The following is a 26,683-nucleotide window of genomic DNA, read 5'->3' as shown; positions in this document are numbered from 1 at the left end:
CTTATCTTGCTGGGATCCTATGACCCCAGCTGACTTCCTGCCCTTTGGGCAGGGGGCTGGACTCGACGATCTCCCGAGGTCCCTTCCAGCCCTAATGTCTATGAAATCTATGAAATCTATGAAATGTGCTGTGAATCCTTTACTGAATTGCCAATAAAAGAGACTTTAGTTAGAATAAAGTTCAGATTTTAGTCCTTAAATCTAAGAAATTCAAAATAATGATTACTTATTAGGAAATATGTCACTATGGAAACAGTTGCCAAGTATAATTGACTTCACATTTGTGATCCTGTTCCTTTAACATTTAAGTAAAACACTTCAAGCAGAAAAATCTCTAGTGTATGGGTAATTTAAAAACTTTTATTAGAGAACAGTTTCAAGCTTGTCTCATACATGTAAGTTTTTAAGGTTCAGTAAGAAATTTTGAGGATCTTTTGATGAGACTATGAATAGACACATATAAAACATTCATCCACTCTCTGTAGATACAAACAAAATTGCTGTGAACAATGTACACTCTAGCATTTGCATTCATGTGTTAAAATTTGTAATAAACCATTTGCACACGAAGTATAGATGCATAAAGCCTCTAGCTCCAAGTGGAGATACAGGGAAAGCCATTTGGAAAACATGTCTTCAGCATGAACTCTAATGGGACATACATTTGCTCAGGGTTTCTAAATCTCTGTTGCCACCTGTTTGAACTTTTTTCATTTAAATTGCAAAAAAGGCAGTTTACAGAATGAAAGAGCCTATATTTTATTGCCAAGTAATTGTGGCTTCTGCCATATTTTGTGTTAAAGCAAACAACACTGACTTGTTATTATAAACTTGTATTATTATTTTTGGAATGAGCACATAATCACATCCCAACATTTCCTCCTTTCTATGTAAATTACTCATTCTTATTTTGGATGACAATAACATTATACTATGTTATATGTATTAGAATTTTTCTGTAGATATCTGATTAATGTTCACTATTGTTTCCATCCTAGATAGTGGTACCAGCAAATACTCGTGATGTTTTGTTGGAGCGCTTGATTCCTGACACTCCTTACTCCGTGAATGTTGCAGCTTTGTATGCAGATGGAGAAGGAAATCCAAGCCTAGGGCAGGGGAGAACTTGTAAGAGGCAAAATATGTTTTTTTTGTGCTAGCTAAGTCTACATATTTGATGCTCATGAAACCATGGGATTGCTAACACTAGCTAGAAACAAATATTGTGCAAGCTTCTTGTGCAGCTTGCCAGTGCATGTATGTGATAATTTTTAAGTCTTACACTTCCCTTGAACAACAGCTACTGGTCATGCCAGATTGTCTGGTGGCTGTAATGCAGATAAGCCCTTCATTAGGGACTGAACCGACAGCACCAAAATCCTCCTCGTTTGTAACATAGCTCTATTAGGTCTTTAGAAGTTAAAAATCTTGTGCCCAATTAAAAGCTAAATTATGTGACTGTCTTTCCAGAAAGACCCCCAGTTCCGCCTCCAAGCCCTCACCCACTCATCTGCAGAAGGGTAGCAGTTGCCACTCTCCTCTCTAGCAAACACAGATAACTCTACTCAAAAAAACACAGTAAACTCTGCCTCCTTCCCTCAACTTGCATACAACTAACATTCCAAAAAACCCCAATAATAAAATAAAAATGAAGCCCCTCAGCCCCTGGCTTGTTCACTGCTAAAGAGCAACACCAAACGGCATTCTTTGGCATTGCCCCATAGCAACACCCACTCATGGAAGCCTAGTAATCTTGTAGGGCCTGCTGGCAGGCCAGTTCCTTCTCTTTCCTTGTGGGCAGCCAACATAATGCCTTAGATGGCCCCTAGCCCTGCATCCCCCAGAGGAGAGAGGGATGGGAGAAAGGAGGGATGGTAGCAGTCTTCATCCCAGAGAGGCCTGGTGGCCTTGCAGGGATGCTCCAGATGAATAAGCCCTGTGTTATTTATGTTTCGTTCTAGAATAATGTAAATAGGTGGGGTCCGCCTGTGTAGAGCTGGGCTGTGGCTGCAGCATACTGCTTGTTCTTTTTTTATCTCTCTGCTTTTCTGTATTTCCCATATTTATGTAAACCTGCAAAAGTAAGAGCATTTGAATTTTCTTGCCTGACAGAGTTTGGCTAAAAAGCTGTGCAGATGTGGATACTCATATTTCAGACCCCTATTTCCAACTTTCCCTCCCTTTCACATGGCCGGAACACGTTTTCCTTTGGGCCCCTGTTTTGTGTGGGATCTCTAGGCAGTACTGTATCATTTTTGTCTAAATTTGCTTGTATGTATGCAAGCTCAATAGGAGCCCCTGGTGTGCATTCGTAATATGAAGACCCCTGTCTTCATTGCACTTAACTTACCCATAATTCATATTCTTCCTTTAGTACCTCGCAGTGGGCCAAGGAACTTGAGAGTTTATGATGCAACTACAAACAGCCTTTCTGTACAATGGGATCATGCTGATGGGCCAGTTCAGCAATACAGAATCATTTATTCACCCATGGGGGGAGATCCCATAGATGAATATGTAAGTGGTACAATATATTAATTAGCATTTGAATATCTTCTGTTGCTTATTTCTTTTGGAAAAAAACAAAGATATCTGTTTCATGTACAGAGGGTTTTGGTTGTTTTATGGATGCATTGTCTGGTCATTATTATATAGGGCAATGCAGAAATGCATCAAATGACCTTGCAGGGCTTTTGGTTGTAGCTGTATTGGTCTAAAGACATAGGCAAGGTTCTTTGGGTAGAGGTGATACTACCTTGTTTCACCCCTTCCCCTCCTTTCTTTACCCTTTGTTTTCCTAATTTCCACCTACTTAAAGTCTCAGGGACCTCTTGTCACACTTGTAGCTTCTTTCATTCCTTGGAGATTTTAGAACAGTAGAGACTCCCTAAGCCTGAAGAAGGGCACTTGTGCCCACAAGCTTGAAAAGAATATTTTCCCAACTACTCAGTTGGTCTAATACAATATATCACATCTACTCAAATAACCTCAAATGACCTTAAAATTGAGACTAAATTTTATAAGCAGAAGATTCTGTGTGCAATTTGTTGTAACATATTTCATGCAAACTGTTGCGCTGTGGTTGACAGCCATCTCTTGCTTTACATTCTATCTGGTGTCAGATGATCCCTGTGCTAAGAGTCCAAGTAAGTATGAGACTGTGTAAAGTAAATTGCAGTAACGAGGTAGACTTAGTTGAATTAAGGAAGCTATGGTAACTTGAATTCGTGGAGTTTTGTCTAAATTGTTTGTGCTTTAACTTCCTGCCACTTACTGACAGCAAAACTTGAATTAATGTTTATAAAGTTCTCTGAAAGCTTACAGCCAAGCTAAACTCTGCTCTTGTGGAGGTCAATGGCAAAATTCTTGCTAACTTTCACGGATAGATTTGTCCCATAGAAAGCACAATAGAAGGGCTGCTATTTATTTCTTTGTTATTGAAGATGGCTGGTTAAAATCCCTCACTGAAATGGTTTCTCAATCAGAAATTATATTTTTTATAAAACAAAGTGTTTCCTCAAAGTATTTATTATCTGCAGAAAATGTGGACTTCAAAAAATGAAGACCCCTCAAATAAAAAAACTTTTTTTTTTAATTCGATTTAGAAGCTCTGCTGTCTGGCCTTGAGGGACTTGGAGTTTCTGTGTCCCATTCTTTTTTATGGGACCAGCTACTCAGTTGACACCCCCTAGGATGCGCTTAGCTGCTCAGAAAGAGTAGAAACCAGAAACCATTTCTGTAGCAAGGATTTAGTAGTGTATTTGGTAACACAAATCAGCCAGTTTTGCATATCAAACTAATTGAGGTTGCCTTCTCATTGAATGTGTGACAGCTCATGGAATGGAGCCTATAGTTATGGTTGCCAAGAATAGATGAGGATTCCTAGATTTAGGGAAGTGTGCAGGAGGTATAGAAATAAGTGGAAGTTGGGTTTTTTTGCCGGGGGGGCGGGGAGCGGGGGTTGGTTTTATCTGACATAATAACCATAGTTATCAAAAGAACCATTTACCTGTTTCAGCTTCTGCACAAGGACTGGGAAAATGTTTTGGCCACAAAGAAAAACTGCAGAGTACTAGGTGTCATTCGAACAGTTAATAAAAATATTTAATTCCACTTAAATAGAGGAGTTACACTATGAATTGGTGTAATCAGTGGCAGAGAGAAAAACATTATGTCTTTATCTTGTCCCCTTCCACACACTTGTAGCCATACCTTCAGATGTTATGCCTTAGCTTTTTCTCCCCACCTCAGCCTCCATTGCTTAGGGACATTGGTCCCTTATTTGGTCACCTGCTTCTTTTTACATGCCTTTCCTACCTCCCTTTGCTGTTTATTCAAGTCAGTTACCAAAGCAACCTGGGAGCTGCCCATTGCTTCCTGGTCCTGGCCTTGGTCTGGTCTATGGGGAGAGTGACTAGGGTGGCTTTGCAAATACCTATGTGGCATTGTCTGTGTACACACACACACACACACACACACACACACACGTTGTCTTTTCTCTTTTCTAATAGCTTTATTTTCTGATTCTCTTGTCTCCAAACACAACCATCCATAGCATTGACCTCTTTACAAACAAGTATTTGTGTGTGGCAGTTGAAGGAGTCAAAAGTTTTGAGTGTCTATGTGTATATAGCTGTTTGCTTCCTGAATGAGGTCTGAGCAAGCCATGGGAAGCTATGGAATGTCAAGTGGTTGTTATGGTAGATGATAAAATGTCCAGTTTTTCCACATTTTTCCATTAACTACATTTTATATTTAAAGTAAACCAAGGATAATATTAATTTTACATGGACTGTATTTATCATTATTACCAATGCAAAAAATAATGATAAAATTCTTAAATAGGAGAGGCCAGATCCTGTTCCACCTACTAGGCATCTAAGTGCAACTCTATTCCATCCTTTTTAAGTCCTGAAAATCCATGATTATATTCACTTTTGTAACACACTCCTTACCCTTAAGATTTAGGCACAGACAGGTAACAAGGATGAGGATGTCTCACCTACCTTTTGTATTAACTGCTTGTCAGTTGAGGAAAGTGGAATAGAATAATGCCTGGGTATCTAAATCCACTTACATACCTAATAGGTGTAATAGAATGTGACTTTAGAGCTGTAATGGATTTGTCTATACTTAGCATAGAGCATACATTTGGGTGCTTTTAGGGAGATACACTATGCACAAATTCTCGCTTAATTACAGTGTATTACAGTTATTGGTCAGGTACAATATGAAAACACATCTGCTTTTCTTTGATGTCTTTCTAGACAACAGTACCTGGAATAAGAAATAATGTGATATTACAGCCTCTGCAGTCAGATACACCATATAAAATTACCGTTGTGGCCGTGTATGAAGATGGAGATGGTGGACAACTGACTGGCAATGGAAGAACTGGTAATTTAGCTTTAGTATTAAATGCTGCATTTTTATTTAATATCTATCTTGTATTGTTGTCAGAGGCCCCAGTCAATGTTGGAGTCACTGGGACCTGTTGTGCTAGACATGTATGCAGAAACTTTGTTCGTTCTTCACAGTTTACAGTCAGCTGTTTTATAGCTTAAAATGTAGTCCCTAGGTTAATAATAATTATACCTCTCATCCTTTTTTTCAGTTGGGCTGCTTTCCCCTCAAAACATGTATATTTCAGATGAATGGTATACACGGTTCAGAGTTTCATGGGACCCTTCACCATCCCCCGTTCTTGGATATAAAATTGTGTATAAACCTGTAGGTAAGGGAACATGTCTACTCCTAATTAACAAATGAAGACACCTACATGAAAAATTCCTGTGTATCATCATAAAAAACCCTTTATATTACCATCATAAAAACCCCAGTATACCTTTAGCTTGTCTTTCAAGGGAAAGCCTGCTGGTTTACACAGCTCTGAAAGAAATTTGAATCAGCAGTTAGTTAGGAATGATAATCCTAGTAAAAAGCTTTCATTTCTTAGGAGAATAAACCTACATCTGCGCACTCTGCAATTTTAAAACAAATTATTGCAAAATACTTGTGAAGTTACTTATATTATATTTGTAGTGATAAATTTACTAAAACTAATACATTTAAAAATAACAAGTTTGTCTCTTTTAAAACAAGACCATCTTCTAAAGATAGATTTAAATGTTTATCATAATGCAAAATGCTCACAAAGTCATCCTTGAAATTTAATTTTCGTGGTTCTCTTTCATTCAAGGTTCTGATGAGCCAATGGAAGTATTTGTTGGGGAAGTGACTTCATACACATTACACAACCTGTCTCCAAGTACTATCTATGATGTGAACGTTTATGCCCAGTATGATTCTGGACTTAGTGCACCATTGACAGATCAAGGCGCTACATGTAGGTCAATGTAATTTTTACTGTAGTCACATAAGATTTAACTGTTGATGTAACATAATGTTGATTGAAGTGTGAATAGTTATGACCTGACCCTTAGCTGGTTCAACCCTCCTATGATTTTGGATGCTGCTATCTGTCAGGGTTATGAACTTAAATAAAATTAAGCTGAGAAATCCAGATAAATCAAATGCTGTTTTTACTAGTAGTTTGCAGCATAAAACTTCACACTGTTTAGATGAGGTTGGATCTTACCTTGCCAAATGCTAACCTGTCTCCTCTCATGTTGGCTACAACATAGGGCCTTGGCTTCAGGTCCTTCTCTGCTACTGACTGCATCTAGGGACAGACATTACACATAAACCAGTTTAAGTGATCAGAAACGGGTTTAAATCTGTAACACAACTAGTGTTCAGTGCACATAAAATAATTTGAAAATGGCTGAAACTAGTTTGAGATAAACCTGGTTGAATGTAGCATCAGACTTAAGTGATTTGGCTCAAACTGGTTTAAGCAATGTCTGTCCCAGACCTTTTGCTGGTTTAAGATAAACCACACTCCCCCAGCATCCCAGAATGCTCTTTGGGCTGGGCAGGGCTCTCTGCTCCACAGCAGGGTTGGCCTTTCTCCTCTGCTCCCTCACTGGAGCTCTGGCAGACACTGCAGGCATTTTCCTGACTCCTCCCTGCTAAGCAGGGATTATTCCCCTGCCCCTCTGCCTTACACCTCTCACCATTAGCTAGCAGACCACATGCTGGCTATAGTTTGTGCTGTGGGAGACAACAAAGGCAGACAGGCCTTTTGGGGCTAATCAACAGGTATCTGGTAATGTTCTTCCTTGGAAAAGCTGTTTAAGAAGATCTTGGACTACTGGAGAGAGGGTTTGTTTTCTTAATGGGTTGATAAACACTGAGTTAGGGGTGATAAACATTCCCAGTTGGGCTGCTCGGGGAGGGGGGGAGGTTGGGGTATCAGAGCATCCTGCCAGGGCCTGGCCACACTTCCCCTAGCTCATCTCTGTAAAAGTGAAAAGTGAAAGGAAGGATGCTCTAGCACCTACCACCCCCGCTTCCAGCCTGAGCCACTGCAGGCATGTGCCTAAATTTTTTTCAGTCCAAAGGGGATGTCTGTACAGTTACAAACCGGTGTAGCCTAGCCAAGTTAGATTAACCTGCAAAGACTGAATCAATTCAGGCTCAGGATTTTTGAACGTATGTCTCTAGCTTGCATGTCACAGTCATGCCCAACAATGATGTGCTTCATTGAAGCTTATCATTTTCAGTGGGAGACTATTTTGTTGTTGACCTTAGTTACAGAGCCAATCAGCATTTTAGCCTTGCTAACTTGTCACAATAAAAAGGTCTTTGCACAGCCAGTAGATAAGGAAATAAAATGCAATGGACTGGATTCTACTGCTAAAAAGTATCTTACTTTATAGGCAATTCCAGTGATTTTAGTAGGACAACTCAGGGAATATGCTAGTATTTATTTTAAGACGGGTGTCAGAATTTGGGACCAGCAGGGGTAAATTGTGTAGGACAGAACAAGATGAATAGAGATCATTTGACCAGAAGTACTTTACTTTCTTCTGTGGATACTAATATATATAATATATAGATATTCACACATGGGCAGAAGTTACCACTGAGCAATGTATGGACCAACACTACTGAGGTTGTGTTTCTTTCTAATCTGATTAATTGTATATCTGTCATATTTGATTTCCCAGAGGGTAAATTTGATTCTTTCCCTTTCTGCAGTGTACTTGAATGTCACTGATCTAACAAGTTACCAGGTTGGATGGGATACTTTCTGTATTCGATGGGCAGCTCACCGGTCAGCAACTTCCTACAGACTAAAGCTAATCCCAGCTGATGGTAAATGTATTTCATTCTTTGTGTTTTTTGTAGACAGAGGTACATATCTGTATCATGCCATGGCTAAATTTAAGATTGTAATGTGATGGGTTGGGGGCCCTAAATTTAAGATTATTCCAGCTGCAGCACCTCTCCTTTGGCAGGGCAGAAAGAGTCAGTCAGAAGCCATTCTGCAGTCAGTTGAACTTGCCAGGTCTGCATTCCACCTGCTTTTCTACAGTGGCTGGAGATGCTGCAGAGTGGAAAATAATGTTGTTTCTAGACCTGTTAACTCCAGCTGGGCTTTCCTAGCACTTCTGTAGAGAGTACTTGCACCTTTCCTCTTTCTCTTCACCTCATGCCTTTCCCACAGTATGAAACATCCACCCTGCACAGATTGCTGCAGAGAGAATTCCCTGAGATGAGAAGGACAGGCAGCAGAGTTATCCTGCTCTTTATTAATGTGCTTTTCCAGAGGCATCTGACATTTGCTCTTCTTCATGTACCTGTCAAAGGGGGGAAGATGAGGTCCTACTGTTTTATTGTTTGGGCTTTGCTTTCACAGGATCCAGAGGTCAAGAAATTACAGTACGGGGATCAGAAACCAGCCACTGTTTCACTGGCCTCTCACCTGACACAGAATACAATGCTACAGTCTTTGTGCAGACCCCTAACCTTGAAGGTCCTCCAGTCTCCTTGAAAGAGCGCACATGTACGTAAGGCATACTGTGAACAGTAAAGAAAGATGACTGAGAAAGAAATGGGATTGAGAAAGTCATAACAACAGCCTAAATCAGGGGCAGACAATTATTTCAGGCAGAGGGCCGCTTACTGAGTTTTGGCAAGCCATTGAGGGCTGCATGACAGACAGCCAAGGGCAGATAAATATTACTTTTCTAAATTTTTTAGGGGTCCTGCAGGTCTGATAAAATGGCCTGATGGCCACATTTTGTCCACCCCTGGCCTAAGTCCTAACTCTTAAAGTTCTAACTACTTATTTGTAAAAGACTAATGGGAACACCATAAGGAGGCTGTTTTGCTCTTTCTTTCCTCTGTTTTACTCTCTCTTCCCAAGTGCAGTGTCAAGTGTTTGGGGCAAATTCAGAGTTTATTGCTTCCGAGTTATTTGAACGAGTACCTGGGAGCATTAAACTCCAAAGCAGTAAACTGGAGTTTATTGCCATGTGAATGTGTGCCTAGGACAGCAGCACACTGAGCCAGGTTGGAGCAGCCCAAGCTGGTAGAGTGCCCAGAGAGTCAGTCTGCCATCTCAGGGCTGCTCCCCCTGGGCTCAACATGCTACAGAGGGGCTGGCTGAGGCATGGGGGTGCTTCAGTGCAGGGCTAGCTGGCAGACAGCCCCTGCACTAAAGCACACTCATGACCCAGCCAGCCAGGCAGTATCTACACGTGCACTACTGTGGAGTTTTTTACTCTCGTCTCCAGCAGGATAGTACTTGTAAATTTGTTTACTCCAGCCTAATAGGGGCACATATGTAAATACTAAGATGTTTACTGTGAAGCTGATCAGTCTATGCAGTAAATGTCTTATGTAACCATGCCCACTAAGCATAATTTTGTTCCTTGGTTAATGCTACTTGGAAGTAATCCCATAGCATAAGATTATTTGGCTAGGGTCAAAGTGGTAGAATCTGGCCCCATGTCGTCAGGTAGTTACTTTTGTAACAGCAGATTTTTTCCTTGCTAATTAGGATTTTTTTTTTGCAGTTGTATTTAGCAATAACAGCATTAATATTTTCCCCTTAGTAATGTACACACCTCTAGAGTCTTTAAAGTGTTACCTTGAGTACAAGCCTTTAATGGTTGTTTTACTGCCGTTATGAGTTATCAGACCTGTTCTATTTTACCACAGTTGTCAAACCTACAGAAGCACCAACCCCGCCACCTACTCCTCCTCCACCTCCCACAATCCCTCCAGCTCGGGATGGTAAGTCTCAATTGTAGATTTATTGTATATTTCACTTATTGGCTGCACTTTTACCAACTCCCAAGTCAAAATAACTTAAAGTACATAACACTATGGCCATGGCCCTTGATATGTACTAGATATTTGTGAACTTTCCCTTTCTCACATTGATTTATTTTGGTATAGATGGGCAAAATAATCTGGCATTAAACTTTGCTAGCATTTTTAGTGGGTTTTGTTTCATATGAACTTTTGAAAGCGTATTTAAGATTTAACCTGGTATGTCCCTGAATATATTGTGTGAAAATATACCATAATCAAGAGTATAGATTTACTGTTTGGAAGATGATTTTTTGTATTTATAGTATTTGTATTTATTTGCATTTGTAGTCTGCTTGTCAAATTCACTATCTGATGATTGAGTTTTGCTGGATATTTGTTAGTCATTCTTATATCTTAAAGTATGATAAAAATCTGTTTATTGCAAATCTGTAATTGAAGAATGTGTTTTAAGAGTTCATCCTGTTTATCTTTCAGTTTGCAAAGGTGCCAAAGCAGACATAGTGTTCCTGACTGATGCTTCCTGGAGTATTGGTGATGACAATTTCAACAAAGTAGTGAAATTTGTTTTTGATACAGTTGGAGCCTTTGACCTAATCAATCCTGCCGGAATTCAGGTGGGTTTGTAATTCCATTTAAAGCATTTTGCATAAGAGTTTGGGCATTTATCCATGTAATATACTGTGTGTCTAAATACATGTGTGTTTGTGTACACGACGCTGTAGAAATACAAGGAAGAACATATTGTCTCTCCTGAAGAGCTGATACTCTGAATGGCAGAAGAGAGGTGGTAGGTGGAAGAAATCCACAGGTGGAGTGTCAGTGTTGTATGGCTGATGTAATGTTAGTTTCTTGTTTGTAGTATAAAACAGCCTCTGCTGACACCTTATATAGTTAGCATGAGCTGGCAAATTTTGTAGGTGTAATAACAGATGTCTGTCTTAAACAGGTACCTGTGAAGGAAATATCTTGGTGTGTTAGCTCTTGAAGGGTGTTCCAAGCTGAACAACTAGTTCAGAAGCATGGAGGTAGTTGAAGAGAAGTTGGATAAATGGGGTTACCGGGTGAATTATATTAATCTTTAAAGAGGAAATCTTAATGCAAAATGTCAAAAATAAGATTTCATATTATGCACGTAGGGTGCCCATTTCTTCATCAAAGTCCTTAGGAATATTTATGTGTGTTTGTACAATCATTTCCTCACTGTTATCCTTCTAGTTAATGGAAGTTGGGAAGGAACTCTTTTTAGGCCTCATAAGCATTGCTCTTTGACTAGCCAAAGGTGAACAGCATTAGACCGTCACTTACCCTAAAACTTTTTTTGGAACCTATCCCACTAAGTATGAATACAAGTGTGTTGTATTTCTGTTCAGGGCCAAATTAGTAACACATTGTACAGGTGCACCAGAATATAAGGAAATGCAAAGTGAGATATATATATAGTACTTAAACTTCAGAGTAATTTCAGTAGTGTTAAAGTACTGTTGTAGCTGTGAGGGTCCAGAAAATACCTGAGAGGCAAGGATTTTTTTGTGATATTTTTACTGGACCAAACTGTATTTCGAAGAGCTGCTGGACATGCTGTCTTGCATTAAATGCCCTTCTCCATGCCCTTCATCGTGCCTGAAAGCTTGTCCAACAGCTCTCTGAACTACACAGTTGATCCAGTTTAAGATATCACAAAAAAGTCCTTACCTTTTGATTAATTTCAGAATACTCATTCTAGGCTTTCATGAATATGTACAAATATTCAGGGCATGTTAATAGCCCCATCTAGAAAATGCTATATGTATCAAATGACTGAAGCTGTCTCATTCATTTTTAACTGCTATAGTATGAGCTTCTTGAAGCCTCTTAAAAACTTTAAATGTTTTTATGGACATTGTATCCCCATGCTAAAGTAGCCAACTGGCTCAGAAGATACTAATAGCAAGTGTTTTACCATACTATATATAATATTCACATTTTATATGCATATATTTGCATATAACATGAGTTGTAGTCTTTCGGATGGTGACAGAATTAGAAGTCACATTACACTGGGGAATTTGCTTGAACTCACAAAAGTATGAGTAAAGGCTACTATGCATTGCATTACAGGTTTCATTTGTGCAGTACAGCGATGAGGCCAAGTCTGAGTTTAAATTGAATACCTATGAAGATAAGGCACAGGCTCTAGGGGCCCTGCAGAATATTCGGTACAGAGGAGGAAATACAAGAACAGGTACCTTTTACCAAAGGTTTTTTTCCCCCAAAAATAATTAGTTACAGTAAATATGTGTAGCTTTAGTTTCAGAGCTTCATGCTCTGCTATTGTGATACTTAACCTCTGAAAAAATAGAACAGATTTTTTCCCAGTGTGAGTAAATACCCATTCTTTATTTATTATAGGCAAAGCCCTGACATTTATTAAAGAAAAAGTCTTGACTTGGGAGAGTGGCATGAGGAGGGGAGTTCCCAAGGTACTTGTTGTTGTAACAGATGGTCGGTCACAGGACGAGGTGAGGAAAGCTGCAGCAGTCATACAGCATTCTGGTAAGCAGCCTTTAGGAGGCAGCCAATTCAGATGTTCATTTTATTAATTTTAAATTATGAGATGCCTGTTAATGGTAGTTAATTATTCATCCTGAGTAAATTATAGACACTGGGCTCATTGACATGTTCATTAATGAACAATAGTTACTGTGCATTTAATTTAGTGCTTGCTTAAGTACTAAACAAATACACAGTAACTAGAGTTACTGCATAGTAGCAGCGGTGAACACCTTTTTTGTGGTGCTGCTGTGCAGTAGCATAATAATACTGTGCAGTAGCATATTAGTACTGTCTGTGCTGTGATACACTGCTACTCAGTTTTATTAGGCTACTGTGCATTAAACATCTTGTGTAGATGCAAGGCTACTGAGATGCATTCTAATTTCAGAGGATGATCTGGAATTGCTCAAGCTATTTTAAAAATGTTAAGACTCACCGTCCTCTTCCTTCTCATTAAACAGGTGGCTTAAGCAGTTGGGCATTCCCCCTGGGTCTATATTACCCACTGGGGACGTCTGCACGAGATGCTATGTTGCTGTAGTGACAAGCTACATCTGTGGGCATGAACCGTGACACCGATGCTACTGTGCAGTAGCAAAGAGCTACCCATTAGAGTCTGGGTGGGGACAATGTCCCAGTGCCCGGGCAGCAGGGAGCTCCCAGCACCCACTCTCCAATCACAATCGCGGAGTAGAGACTGGGAGCTTGTTCCCAGCCTCTACCCCATGATCACAGAGTTGGGAACAGGCTGGGAGCTTGTTCCCAGCCCTAGCTCTGTAATTGTAGAGCAGAGCTGGTGCTGGGAACAGGCTGGGAACTTGTGGAGCTGGGGCTGGAAATAGGCAGAGCTGGGAGAGCTGGAAACAAACTCTTATGGATTGTGGAGCTGGGACTGGAAACAAACTCCCAGCCCCCACTCCATAATTGTGGAGCGGGGCTGGGAGCTCCCTGCATGGGGGACAGCTCCCTGCCCAGCGTGGAGCTGGCTAGGACCTGCCCCTGATCAGGACAGGTTATGGCCAGAACAGCTGTCTCCTGGTTCTGTGCTCCCTGCCAGCTTCTGGGCTAGCACCCTGGGGGAGCCTAGAGCTCACTCCCTCTAGCCCTGCACCAGCCCCCTGCAGCAGCTGGGGTGTGGTGGGAGCAAGCTGCTGACAGGAGCAGCAAATCTACTTACTTTTAGACAGAGACAGATTTTTTGCAGTGTCATAGAACTGATGATGTTTTGTGTGAAAGACTGAAGCATCTGTGGTACTACAATTGTGGGTGTGGATGATGGGTCTAGGAGGCTGTTCTTCACAATCCAGCATCTATGAAGAAAAGAGATTGTTTTGAAAGAGAGAAGAGAAACTTCATTTAAACCATGCAGAGCTTTAATTATGTCATAGGAAATCCAAAGTACATGCCAGAAAGAGAGTCATAGTCAAATATGTAGAACAGAAAGTGGAATGGAGAAGATCTGAACATTGTTTTCAAATCTATGATAAGTAATGATCATGAATAGATACATTAGCCAGGAGTGGGAGGACAACTGGAGAAAAGCAAGAAACCAAGTCCTTACTTGCAGATGCCAAAAAATAGAGAGAAAGAGGACACCCAAAGATGGTATCTGAAAGAAATGAGAAAAAGGAGAGGAGTCTAGGATGAATGGATGATAAACTGAGTCATAGTAGAAGGAGAACATTTTCTTTATGCATTTTTAAAAGTAGCACTTAATTATTTTAATTAACTTATTTTTGCGGCAGTCCTGAAGTACTATGCTTTTCATTTCTTTCAGACCTTCTTGTTAATCTGTTTTCAGTGATTCTTTTGACAAAATTAAACTGTACACAGGAAAACAGCACATTTGTTTCTTGGTATCAGGAGGAGTTCAAGTTATTGTTTGATACCAGAAACATTAGGGCTTATAATTTAACCATCTTTTGGTCCCAATTAAATAAGAACAGCTAAATTGTTCTTTGGCATGAATTTCTTCACCTTCTTCATATGAAAAAGAGAGGTTCTTGATAATATGCAATTCTCTTCTTGATGCAAAGGAACTGGTTGTATATTTTTAATTTAAAATGTTTAGGTATCACAACACACCTTTTCCTTGGGAGTCTATTTGTTTAGAAAGAAGAAGAATGTATAGAAAGATTCTTTAGGGGTACTTCAAACAGTCTTATGCATCTGAATGACTTCTTGAAAGACCTTGCCTCATTTGCAAAGCATGCACCCTTTATGTAACATTTTTCCCAGTGGATTATTTAGTTTTCTTCTGTTGTATGTGAGCAAATATAGTACTTAGAACTCAGTTAAAATAATCTTGTACTGAGTTAGCTGGATTTTGTATTCACATAACACAAAATAATGTAATTCTAAATGGGTAGGTTATGGTTTTGATTTACTGAGTTAACTGTAGTATAAACATGCATGTTCATTTTGGGTGGAGATAGGTGCAGCAATTATATCAGTGTAGATACAAGATGCTAAGATGCGACTGTTACATCTTCATGATCCTGTAGTGATATAAGTGTAGCAAAATCACTCAATTTAACCTTGTTTCTGTTGAGGTCAAAATTGTGACAGTTTAGCTAAAATATGTTAGTCCAACCCCTTTATTTTCGTGTAATAAGTGTTACTTTTACAGGTTTTAGTGTCTTTGTTGTTGGTGTGGCTGATGTGGACTACAATGAGCTAGCAAAAATTGCTAGCAAACCCAGTGAACGTCATGTATTTATTGTTGACGACTTTGATGAATTTGAAAAGATTCAAGATAATCTCCTCACCTTTGTCTGTGAGACTGCTACCTCAAGTAAGTAAAAGACAACATTTCCACTCCAAAATTAATAAATCTGACAAAACAGTGTCCTCTCTTATATTCCATCCTGATCCCTACCATCAGCTGAGATCAACCTCCTCCTGCAAGTACCATCTGTTCACCAAATTTTCTTGATAAAAACACATGGTAGCTTCTCCTCTTCTCTTCTGGAAGTGGCAGCATATACACCTAATAAATTAACAAATAATTAACAAATAAATGCTTTTACAGCTGTCATGTCAAGGTTCTCAATTTATACCTTTTGAAAATATTTCCAAAAAAGCAAAGACATTTCTCTGCTTGGAAATAGTTATTTGAAGCAGTTATTATAATTGTATAGATTTTAATCTGTTATAAGGTGAATATATGATAAGAGGTAATTATTTTTCTTTGAAGACGACATAGATTGGTGACTAATGTGGACTGCCGGCTATGAAAAATGCTCGCTTTATCACTGGTCTGGGCAGCTGTAAGGTTACAGCTAAATAGTGTGAAGTGTCACTTCTTCTTTAAAGATCTAAAATAAAGTTCATCTGTTTACATATATGGAGACCTTTTAAAATGAGAGAAATTCTCATGTCTGTCATATGCAAATATGTGTCCCGTCACTGCCTCATCCACGTGCTGCACAAATCCTGTTTTTCCCTGTGAATCTGATGCAGTCTGTCTCATACATAAAGATCTATGGAAAGATTGTGTCATTTTCCTAAATTGTTTGTATGAATTATGCTCTTAAAATATTCTTGAGGTTTATCTTTTATTCCACATCATGAAATTAGTACATTATAATGTAGCATGAATAAAGATTTGAAGAAATTCCCACATATACTAATCTTCTGTTTGGCTTTGATCACAAACAGAAAATGATTATTATACTTGCAGATGTCTACTGGTAATTAGCAGTAGTTCAAACTTTGGGAAATTAGATCTTTTGATATAGCTGTGTATTCATATTTCTCTGAAATGTATATATTTTAAAATAAGCTGTTTCATTTATTTCAGCTTGCCCTCTCATTTACTTGGAGGGATACACTTCACCTGGTAAGAATTCTTATATAAATATTCTAGTATAGGATAATTCTAAAGCTTTTTTTCCATTTATTGCAATTTCATTAAATACTATAAATTGCTTTCCCCCCACTCAATATAAAGGTTTCAAGATGCTGGAATCATATAACCTAACAGAGAAGCATTTTGCTTCTGTACAAGGAGTATCATTGGAAACAGGATCTTTCCCTAGCTATGTGGCATATAGACTCCATAAAAATGCCTTTATCAGCCAGCCAGCACGGTAAGTTATCTGTTTAAACTGTTTTCCTAGAAGAGTTCCTATATAGAAGAAGAGGGTGGGGGAGGATTAATAAAATTTACGGCTAATGTTATTAACACCTGCAAGAGCATACTCTAAGAAATAGGTTCCACAATTACACATGTTATTCTCTTTGGGCATTTGTAGTTGATACAGGGGTTTAATTCTCCCTAAATTGAAGCAGTGTTTTTTTAAAACCACTGCTTCAATTTAGGGTGAAGTAAACCCCTGTGTCATTACGTGCCAGAGGGCAGTGGGGAGGGGAGAGGGAGCTGCCAGCAGGCTGAGCAGTCCCTGAGCTGTGGGGGTGGGGGTTAGTTTGCTGTGCCCCAAAGTCATTCTGGACCCATATCTGTTGTGAAGAGGATGAAGATAGGCTTGAGAGGATGGAGTTGAGCATTTTGCCATGGCTGCAGGAGACAGGATTAGGAACAATGGACTTAAACTGAAGCATAGAAAATTTAGATTGGATATTAGGAGGAACTTTCTGATTGTGAGGGTGGTTAAGCACTGAAATAGGCTGCCTAGAGAATTTGTGGAATCTGTATTCCTGAAAGTTTTCAAGAGTGGGTTAGACAGATGCTTGGCTGGGATGGTTTAGTTGGGGATGATCCTGCCTTGAGTGGGAGGCTGAAATAGATTACATTTTGAGGTCCCTTCCTGTCCTACTTCCCTATCATTCTATGTTGTGTAAAGTTAGAAAAGTAAACTCTGTTAAAACTGTTGTATTCAGGCAATTACATTTCGTATTCAGAGTAGAACAGCTGCACTCGTATCTTAGTTAATTTTTATTATTAGAGTTATATTCACTTCATCATCCTTATCCTCCGTAGGGCAACTATATATTGCTGAGTTAGTGAATTATTTCTGTGTGGCACAAAATATAATGTTTTGTCACTTTGTCTCAAATTCATGGAAGTTTCCCTACTATCTTTGTTTTAACTTACTGGGTCATATGGCTCTCAGCCAGTAGCAGAATCTTGACACTATAAAATGAAGCCATATGGGCTGAATGGAAGCAAAACTCATCTTTCTTTCTTACACAACCTCTCATATCCACCCTGCTGCTTCCTTTTCATGCCAAAGGTTGTTCAGCTACAGGCTCTCTAGGTGTCCTTTAAAATACTTCTATTTATTTCTGGCTTTCTGCCACATTGGTATCCACTAAAGTGAGTGGACGGGAATATAACACAGCTAGGGAGATCACAACTAGGGAAAGGTACCCCAAATTCTTCACAGTGTGTGTAGAACCTCTCCCTCTCTCATTATTCCTCTGTGGATGGATCAGCCACAGTTGAGTTCTTGTACGCACAGTGCCTAATTGCTCGACATGAAACTGGCTGGTCCAGAGGAAGGCGGTGACCCACCTTTCTTCTGTAGTGGCCATCAGCTGAATCACTACATTGGATTGTAGTGTAGCCTACACTACATCCTATAAATGCAACCAAGCTCAGGCACCAAAATGCACTCCCTTGGAGTCCCTCAGTTGCAGTCTGGCGGACTCAGTTGTCTGACACTTACTATTGCTGGCCCTGCATCATTCCTACCCATCTCTACTCTAATGCAGACTGTTACTTAAAGTCATAACTCATAATGTGAATTCTGTTTGCTTAGGGATTTTTCTTTTATTTAAAGATGCTGAGCTTTGTTAATCAGCATAGGTTTTTCAACTTCTGGTATGTCTTGGTTTTAAAAAAGTGAAAATGATGAAGATCTTTTCATTTTTCTCATGCATATTTGATGAGAAAAATATACCCTTATGTCCTCTTAACAGGGAACTTCACCCAGAGGGATTGCCGCAGGCTTACACTATCATACTGTTATTCCGTCTTCTTCCGGAAACCCCCAATGAGCCATTTGCAATTTGGCAGATTACAGACAGAGATTACAAACCACAAGTCGGAGTGGTTCTTGATCGTAAGGATAATTATACTTACTGAACAGAAAGTTTATAAATGGAAATATGCAACTGCTTTGCATGAATTGATACAATTAATAATGCATTTAGTAGAACTGTACAGTGTTTACATAGTTCTGCCTAAGATGGTGATTTTTTTGTCTTTGGCTTGTACCGTTTCAGTATCTAAAATTAAATTTGTTAATTATAATTATTCAGCTTCCAGCAAAGTACTGTCATTCTTTAACAAGGATGCAAGAGGAGAAGTTCAGACAGTAACTTTTGATAATGATGAAGTAAAGAAAATCTTTTACGGAAGCTTCCACAAGGTAATGTTTTGAATATCATGAATATTGTCTTGTAAAGTATTGCCCTTAAACAACAAATAAGCAAACAAAAACTGTTGGATCTGTCCTACCTATTGTTTGAACAGCACCATACATTTACACAGTGATTTATAAAAGGTATGAGTCAAGATCTCTGAAATAGTATATTCTTAAAGCGCCCATTGACTTCAGGAGCAGTTAGATTGGGCCCAGTATTAGAAAGGATTTTTCAGAGGTGGGGCCTAGCTGAAAAACAGATCAAAGACTGTTCAATCATATCAGATAATGAGAAAGAAAATATGAAAATGAGAAGATGAAAGGGAGACTACATTAAGAAAAGACTGGGAAGGGCATAAGAAAAGAAAAAGAGCAGCAGAAGAAATAAAAGCATGGACGTGTATAGTTATGAGAATTATTTAAGATAAATTTTAGCAGAACTATACCTTAAAGTTTAGTATAAATATAGCTTAATTGTAAAAGGGAGAACTGTTAGGAGAAATCACATAGTGGAGGATAAAGTCTATTTGTGAATATGTGTTCTTGTATTGGAATCATGGATTGTATGAGACTATCACCTGTCTCCAACAGCACCTTCAGTTCTCATCATGAGTATAATATTGTTGCTAAAAAAAGTTTTCTACCTGTACTCAGATCCAAGAGGACAAGAGACATTTTTTCTTAGGACGAATAACTGTTTTTGGAGAATGTCAGCTTTCACTAAGATTTAGACTCATCTAAATGAACAAGATAAGGGGTTTTTTTGGTTGAAGAAGACTGTAAGGGGGTCAGGGGGCTTAAGTTCTGTTCTCTTGGCTGAAGCTGGCTTATTGTGCAACCTTGCACCAATTCCTTTGGCCAGTTTTACTGTCTTATTGTTCCCAGTTGAAAGCAGCTTTTGCAAAGCCTTTTGAAACCCGCAACTGAAACTGCCATGTAAATGCTAAGTATTTTTATGATTTTATTCAGTATCTGTGTAGGATGCCTAAATAGTGAATGGCATTGCTGGTTATTTGTTGGGTATCTGCTTTGTCTGAATAGAAAAGTCATATAAAGTGAAATTGAGTTAAAGAAAATTTAGTTTGTAGAATTAATGCAAATATTTCAGAGTTCTCCAAACAAAAATAACTAGTGAGAAGGGCTTAACTTGTAGGTTAGCACATAACTGTGTAATTTTTTGTAAATAAATTTCACATATGCATTTCAGAGACTTAATTCAGGTAGCTCAGTTCTATGAGTCATGCCTGCCTCTGACCAAAGAACATTTGAAGGAGTTTGTCCCAGAGCATTTACATATATACATATCTAAAGATTTCTCTCTGCTGTTTTAGGCATTTAGATATAGGATATGAATAATATGAATGTTAGTTAGAATTCAGCATTTTCAGTCAGCTGAAACACATGTCTCCCTGTTTTGCTTTATCTCCCTTCTGTTTAATTTCTGGCCGCCGCATGTGGTTGTAATAGACCATTTGTTTTCTTTTTAATGTACTCTCCTAGATTGCTAGTTTGTGCCAACATTCCTTTGCTGATACTGAAATCAGGTTGCTTCTACTGGCTTGGTGCTGGGCCTTCTACTACTGCCATTAAAAATAGCAAACTGAGAGAAAGGATTGGGCCTCCAGTCTCCTTGTGAGGCCAGTATTTAAGTACAGTGATGCATGATCTTCGCGCCTCATTAAAACACAAGTGGCTGCTATTTAAACTTCTGCTTTGTATAATTTAACAAGCAAAGGATGAAACCAAAAAAATCTTTTAAATCATCTTGGGTGTTTTTTTCAGTTTTAATTAACTTATTATCTTAATCAAGAATGTTTACTGCTTCGACTTTGTGCAAGCTATGAGTAGGCAGGTTGGATCACAGCTGCATAGAATGGCCTCTGTTTTATCCTTGGCATTTGGCCCTTAGTCTGTCTTTGTTTGACAGCTCGGTAGAATACATGAACTCTATGAAAATGTGTCCTTTTACAAAAGTGTAGGAAAACTTTCAGTAAAATGTAGAAAAGATAGTTTTGTGGTATAAAAGTTAATTTATATTTAAAACCACACAAAAAGTTGAATTACAGAATTGTATTTAGCAATTTTGGGTTTAAGGCTTCCCCACTCGAGGACTGTAAACTATCTCAAAGTCCCTTACCTGAAGCACTGAGCTTTCTTTTGAGAAGCAGTGACTATTACCACAGTCATTGCTGGTCAGACTCATAATTTTCTTAGCACCTTTCTATGCATATGGTAGGGTTTAACAGAGTTTCTACCGCTTGTCATAAAGGGTATCTTATACATATAAGCCATTGGAAAGAAAACAAGCAATTAGTTGAGGAAAAATAAAGGTAAGGCAAAAATTTGAATCTAGTATTTTGTTTCTTCCATCATTACAGACATGCAGCTTTCTTCTTGACCATTGATCAATTTGGAGCAGTACCAATATGCATAATATATAGTTAGGTACATATCCATGATTTGTTGACTACTAGACTGGCCCTTTTTGCTCAGGGGGAAGTTTAAATGTGTACCTATTCTTTACTGCAGTGGAATGATTCCCGTGCTACCACTTTCAAAACAGACTCAGCAAGATTCTGAGATCATGCACTGCACCAGTGTAAATCTGGAGTTTTTTTGACTTCGGAGAGATTCTGCATTTTACATGAGTGTAATTAACATCCGAGTCTATCTGTACCTAGAGTCCCCCCAACCTTATTGCTACATGAATCAGATTCCTGGTAAAGGGATTCCCTCAATGCATGCACTGAGAATTCCTCAAATGTTGGAGAGGCTGATTACTTTTAATGAAGAATACCAGTATTTTCAGCAAAATGGAAGAAATACAAGACTAACACCTTTCTGAAGAACTTTAGTTCTGTTTATTTTTGCTATCCAGTGTAAAAAAAAAAAAATCTTTAAAATATGATCAAATGATTCTAAATAGCAAACATTTGTGTGGCATTTCGATGACCTACAGACTTGTTTGGTGAAAAGTAGTTATCCTACACCTAACTGTCTTGGGGAATTTACTTTGGCATATTTGAAAGCTTTGCGTAGCATAGCTATGGTGAAAGCTGTTGAATCTGGCAAGTCCCTCAGGAAAAATGTTGACTCCTTTATACAACCATTAAAATAACATCTGGACCTTTTGAAGAGAGTGACTTTCTTTATTGTCCATTCCTGTTACCATTCTAGACTTTCTTTTAGATTGCAATGTTCAAACGGTTGACTGTAGGTAACTTTGTAATGTATTGCTATCTTTCCTATTATTTACCTTTTTAAAATAGGCCAGTAGTTTGCATAGTTTATTGACATGGTTCATGTAGCTGTAGATCACCAAGTCAGGGAATACTGTTTTAGAAAGGGCCACTGGAAGAGAGGCTACTGCAAATCACATTTTCTTTTGGTCTTTTGTGCCATCTGGCACCCAAACTTACTCAAAAATGATGTTTTACATTAGTTTGTTAGAAATTGGAAAGAATTTACTATTAAAGCAGAGGATGTTAAAAAGAAACCAGACAAATGAATGCACAGGTGTTTTATTTACCAGCAGTGTTAGATAAACATCTTAATTTAGAGATGTATCTGAACCATGAATGCCAGGCTCAGATGCAAGCTCAGATCTAAACCGGTAAGGGACTGAAGAGGGCTCATAAGGTCCTGTGGGAGTCCTTAAATTTCCACTGGGAAATCGAAGATACATTTGTGGAACTTTTCCCCAGTTTGGCTAGAACTTGGACTATGGGTATTGATCTGGACCTTTCCCAAAGTCTTTTGGTATTTAGATCCAATTTAGACCTATCTCTCAGCAATACTTTATTTTTTTAAAATTAAAAGGGGCGGGGGTGCGGAGGGAGGGTTGAGGGGGTTGAGGTAATAATATTTGTTATGAAGACAGGCTTTATATACCTTATTGCTATACTATATGATATTCCAATAGAAATACTTGTATGATTTTGATATCTCTTAGTATTAGAAAAGCACATTTGATGATGGATTAAGCTGAATATAGCAGTCATCATTGTAAAGAGTTTAGCATTATTATCAGCTATAAATGACAGTTGATTTACAGTTTGTCATAAAGCCTACAATTTTTTCTTCTGGGAGGTTTGTCTCCATCCAGATCTCTTTTTGCTAGGAATTTGTAAACCCAAAACATATTGTGGACATGCGTGATTACACCCGTATTCTTATTTTTCAGTAGTTGGCTAACAAACAGCATTGGTACATTAATGAAAAAACCCTCACACTACACCAAGTATTAAATTGTAATGTCAACTGAACTTGAGATGACAAAAAATTTGAGAACAGTTTTTGAAAGTCTAGAATCCAATTACATAAATCCATTTCATGTTTAGGGAGTTTAAAATGAGCTATGCAGACACCTTGAAGACAGCTTCATGTCGGAATTTATTTAGGGAATTTATTTAGCATTAGAGAACACATTTTCAGGAGACTGTAGTCACTTGCTGACTCAAGACACTCAAGGGAATCTCAGTTTCTTTCAACTTTATGCCAAACTTTAAAAATAGACATCAAATACTGATATTTCTTGTGCAGTATTGTGCTGTGATAACAGGGCACTTTGAAACCATGCAAAATTTCTGGCCTTTTCACCTAATGCCTATACGGAATATTGAACCTAAATCTCTGTCTATTTAAAAATATGCAAACTGGCAAAACTTCAGACAATGCCCAGGTCACACAGTCCTTGTGCTTTGAGAACCCAGTTGGTTATAGTAAAATACAAGATTCAGTGAAATTGAAGCCAAAAAAAAAGAGAATATATTCCAAAAAACTCACCCATGTGTGCCTTTGTTTTACTTCTTTCTTTATTCCCAGCTGTTGTGTTCTCTTTTCTCTTGTCCCACTCTTTGCCTTATCTAGTCCAAAGTTACTGCTTGTATCAAGATTTAGAACACTTGGTATTTTGGAGGTTGGACAGAAAAAAAATACTGTCTTTTCTTTTAAAGTGAACTGATTTTTTTTTTTACTTGCCAAGAATTGAATTCAAGCATTCAGTTGTTTTTTTCCTGATACTATCAAATGTATTATAAACACTTAAAATAGAGTAGGTGCTGTTCCTCCTCAGTCTTAGTTGTTAGGGATGCCATCAACTTCCACAAGTTTATGGGGGATGCAACTTGAGCGATACAAGAACCCCAAAAGATTTTGGTAGATAAAGAAAGGTCTGAAGACAGAGGTAGTTAGCCATGTTAGTTTGAAGTTAGGCAGAAGGCAGAGTGGGTTGACATCTTACAGAGGTACAGACAGAAGTGCAACTGCCAGCTGTAACTCAGAATAATTTTTGCAAAGTGGCCTGAGTTACAGCATTACCCTAAACCAAACAGAAGTTCACTGTTGGTCCTAGAGGGGAGAGAAATCTAGCACTGGAGCCTGCAGCCAGGTTCTCAGCTCAATGGCCAGGGCTCTCTGCCAGTGTTCCCTGTTTTCAGAATGGGGGTGGGAGGGAAAGACAAGAGGGAGTGCTTGTTCTTGGGGCTCCCCAGCTGGTGCTGAAGGGTGAGTGGGAGAACTGGATCCTCCCTCCACCTCAGGAGGGTGCAATACATCAGGGAGGGCTGAAAAGCCCCAAGACTGAACTCCCCCAGTTCCCTTTCCCCCTTCCTATTCTGAAAACAGCAGCAGGCTGGGAGCTGTGCAGACACAAATTACAAAAGATGCTAGATTTTCTTAAATCTTTACCTGATACCTTATACAATGAGGGGTCAGATTTTCACCCAATCTGCCATTTTTTTAAGCTGTTTGCAGCCATGCACTTGTGTCTGGTCACAGCTATAAGCTGCTCTCTGTGGCCAGATCAGGTGAACGTTGTCACTTCTTTCTGCGCCTTGATAGAGTAATTCATTCAGAGAGGGATGAGCTTTTAGGCCACAGCCTACTTCATCAAATGCTATGAATGTACTGTACCTTTTGCTTCTGCCTACAGGTGTAAAGTTTAATAGCTAATCTGCTTTTAAAATGTTTATTTTTCATTTTCATATCTATGTGCATATTCCTTAATGTCTTGAGGGATTTTAAAATTAATATTCTTTTATTTAAAATGCTGGAGAGGTAACAGGAGCAGTTTTCTTATAAAACTTTTTAAGATGTGCTGTGAGAGCCTGATGTTTTTTAACCAGCTGCGTATCACTCACAAAATACAGCGGAACTTTTTTTCATGGAGATTCCTGAAGTTCTGAGTTTTATTTCATGAATCAGTAGGAAATATATAACTTTCATTAACATAACAGAAACGACCTACTTAAGTCCTTTGCCTGTTTTGAATGAACAATATGTTTTCCTTTTGTTTTATTCGTACGTGCTCTTGTGCTTAATCCTGTGCAGTCATGGCAGGATAAATCACCATGTGTACTGTGTGTTTTGCCTGAATATCCTCTTTCAATCTCTTTTATTTTCCTAACAGATATCATTCTCCTTTCTCTGTGACCTTGTTTTCTTTGCTCTTGCCTCCTTTCTTTTCTTTTCTTTTTCTTTTGGATGTCCTTCTCTACCTTCTTCTATTTTTCTTCATCCCTAATTTCCTATCATCTTTGACTTTTTTCTTTCCTGTTTCCCATATTTTGACACATTCTTTCTTCCTCCTTAAGCCAAATCCTCCTCTTGGTATGTATCTGGTTGTTTTGTTTCTCCTGGCTAGTCTTTTCTGCTCCCACTGGCTTCTTATGTATTTAACATGCTGGATGAGTCTTGTGTGGCAAATGAACCCAGGATCCATGAATCTAAGACCATGTACTGTGTGAATGATAGACCTACTCTATTAGCCAGGAGGCAGTTGCAAACTCATAAAACTTTTGTGGTCTCAGGACAAGAAAGGCTTTCCCTCCACTTGTTCTCCTAGTTCTTTTATGTTACCTTCTCTCCTTTCTATCTTAATTATTTTCCATGCAGGCTTTTAAATTTTAGGTAAATAGCTTATCTTAATTCTACAACTTTACATTAATTTCTATTTTTTACTTGTTGGTTGTGCTTGCATTTATCTTTCCAAATATTCAACTTCTTTAAAGCAAGCTGTTAAATGCCTCATTTTCTTGAAATTAGCACTTTTTCCTTGTTAATAGTAGAGGTAGGTTATCGGACAGCAAATGGAATCAATATTACATAGGAAAGCATTATGTAAGCTCCAATGTACTCACATATCATTGGTTCTGTGTATACATAAGTTTTTAATAACTTTATTTGGTCAGGTTCACATTGTTGTAACCTCAACAAGTGTTAAGATTTACGTTGACTGCAGTGAAACAATGGAGAGACCAATCAAAGAAGCTGGAAATATTACAACTGATGGCTATGAAATACTTGGTAAACTTCTGAAAGGTGATCGGAAGACAGCAACAGTAAGAAATAAAACTTTGTTCATTTCTTAACTCAAAGCCTCTTTCCATTTTCTGTCTATTTTTTTTAAATTTTTCTCAAGAAAGATGGCTGAAAATGGATTACTGAGAGATTGGGTTCATCTGGCAGAGTGCTGAGGAAATTAGCTGAGGTCATTGCGGGACCCCTGGCACAGTTTTATAACCACTCATGGTGCTCTGGTGTGGTGCCAGAGGACTGGAAGAGGGCCAAGGTGGTTCCCATCTTCAAAAAAGGGAGGAAGGAGGACCCAGGAAACTATAGGCCAGTTAGTCTTA

At 38.6% G+C, this 26,683-nt stretch overlaps 1 protein-coding gene across 4 annotated transcripts in view; it reads left to right on the top strand.

The window, feature by feature from the left end:
• Positions 1 to 26,683, top strand: part of COL12A1 (collagen type XII alpha 1 chain) — a 132,015-nt gene that overhangs the window by 73,784 nt on the left and 31,548 nt on the right. For all 4 annotated transcript variants that reach the window (XM_019537644.1, XM_019537647.1, XM_019537646.1 and 1 more), the window contains 17 exons: positions 999 to 1,128; positions 2,375 to 2,517; positions 5,268 to 5,397; positions 5,615 to 5,734; positions 6,200 to 6,346; positions 8,104 to 8,220; positions 8,765 to 8,911; positions 10,072 to 10,146; positions 10,663 to 10,802; positions 12,286 to 12,409; positions 12,577 to 12,720; positions 15,350 to 15,514; positions 16,523 to 16,561; positions 16,673 to 16,811; positions 18,604 to 18,746; positions 18,946 to 19,055; positions 26,240 to 26,389. In XM_019537644.1, the coding sequence (XP_019393189.1) occupies positions 999 to 1,128; positions 2,375 to 2,517; positions 5,268 to 5,397; positions 5,615 to 5,734; positions 6,200 to 6,346; positions 8,104 to 8,220; positions 8,765 to 8,911; positions 10,072 to 10,146; positions 10,663 to 10,802; positions 12,286 to 12,409; positions 12,577 to 12,720; positions 15,350 to 15,514; positions 16,523 to 16,561; positions 16,673 to 16,811; positions 18,604 to 18,746; positions 18,946 to 19,055; positions 26,240 to 26,389 (2,163 nt within the window). The remainder of the gene's footprint in view (positions 1 to 998; positions 1,129 to 2,374; positions 2,518 to 5,267; positions 5,398 to 5,614; positions 5,735 to 6,199; positions 6,347 to 8,103; positions 8,221 to 8,764; positions 8,912 to 10,071; positions 10,147 to 10,662; positions 10,803 to 12,285; positions 12,410 to 12,576; positions 12,721 to 15,349; positions 15,515 to 16,522; positions 16,562 to 16,672; positions 16,812 to 18,603; positions 18,747 to 18,945; positions 19,056 to 26,239; positions 26,390 to 26,683) is intronic.

The sequence above is a fragment of the Crocodylus porosus genome, unplaced genomic scaffold (genome assembly GCF_001723895.1).
Source record: "Crocodylus porosus isolate Cpor-Errol unplaced genomic scaffold, CroPor_comp1, whole genome shotgun sequence".
NCBI classification, from domain to species: domain Eukaryota; kingdom Metazoa; phylum Chordata; order Crocodylia; family Crocodylidae; genus Crocodylus; species Crocodylus porosus.
Note: the sequence above shows the minus strand (reverse complement) of the source record. Positions and strands in the feature narration are given on the sequence as shown.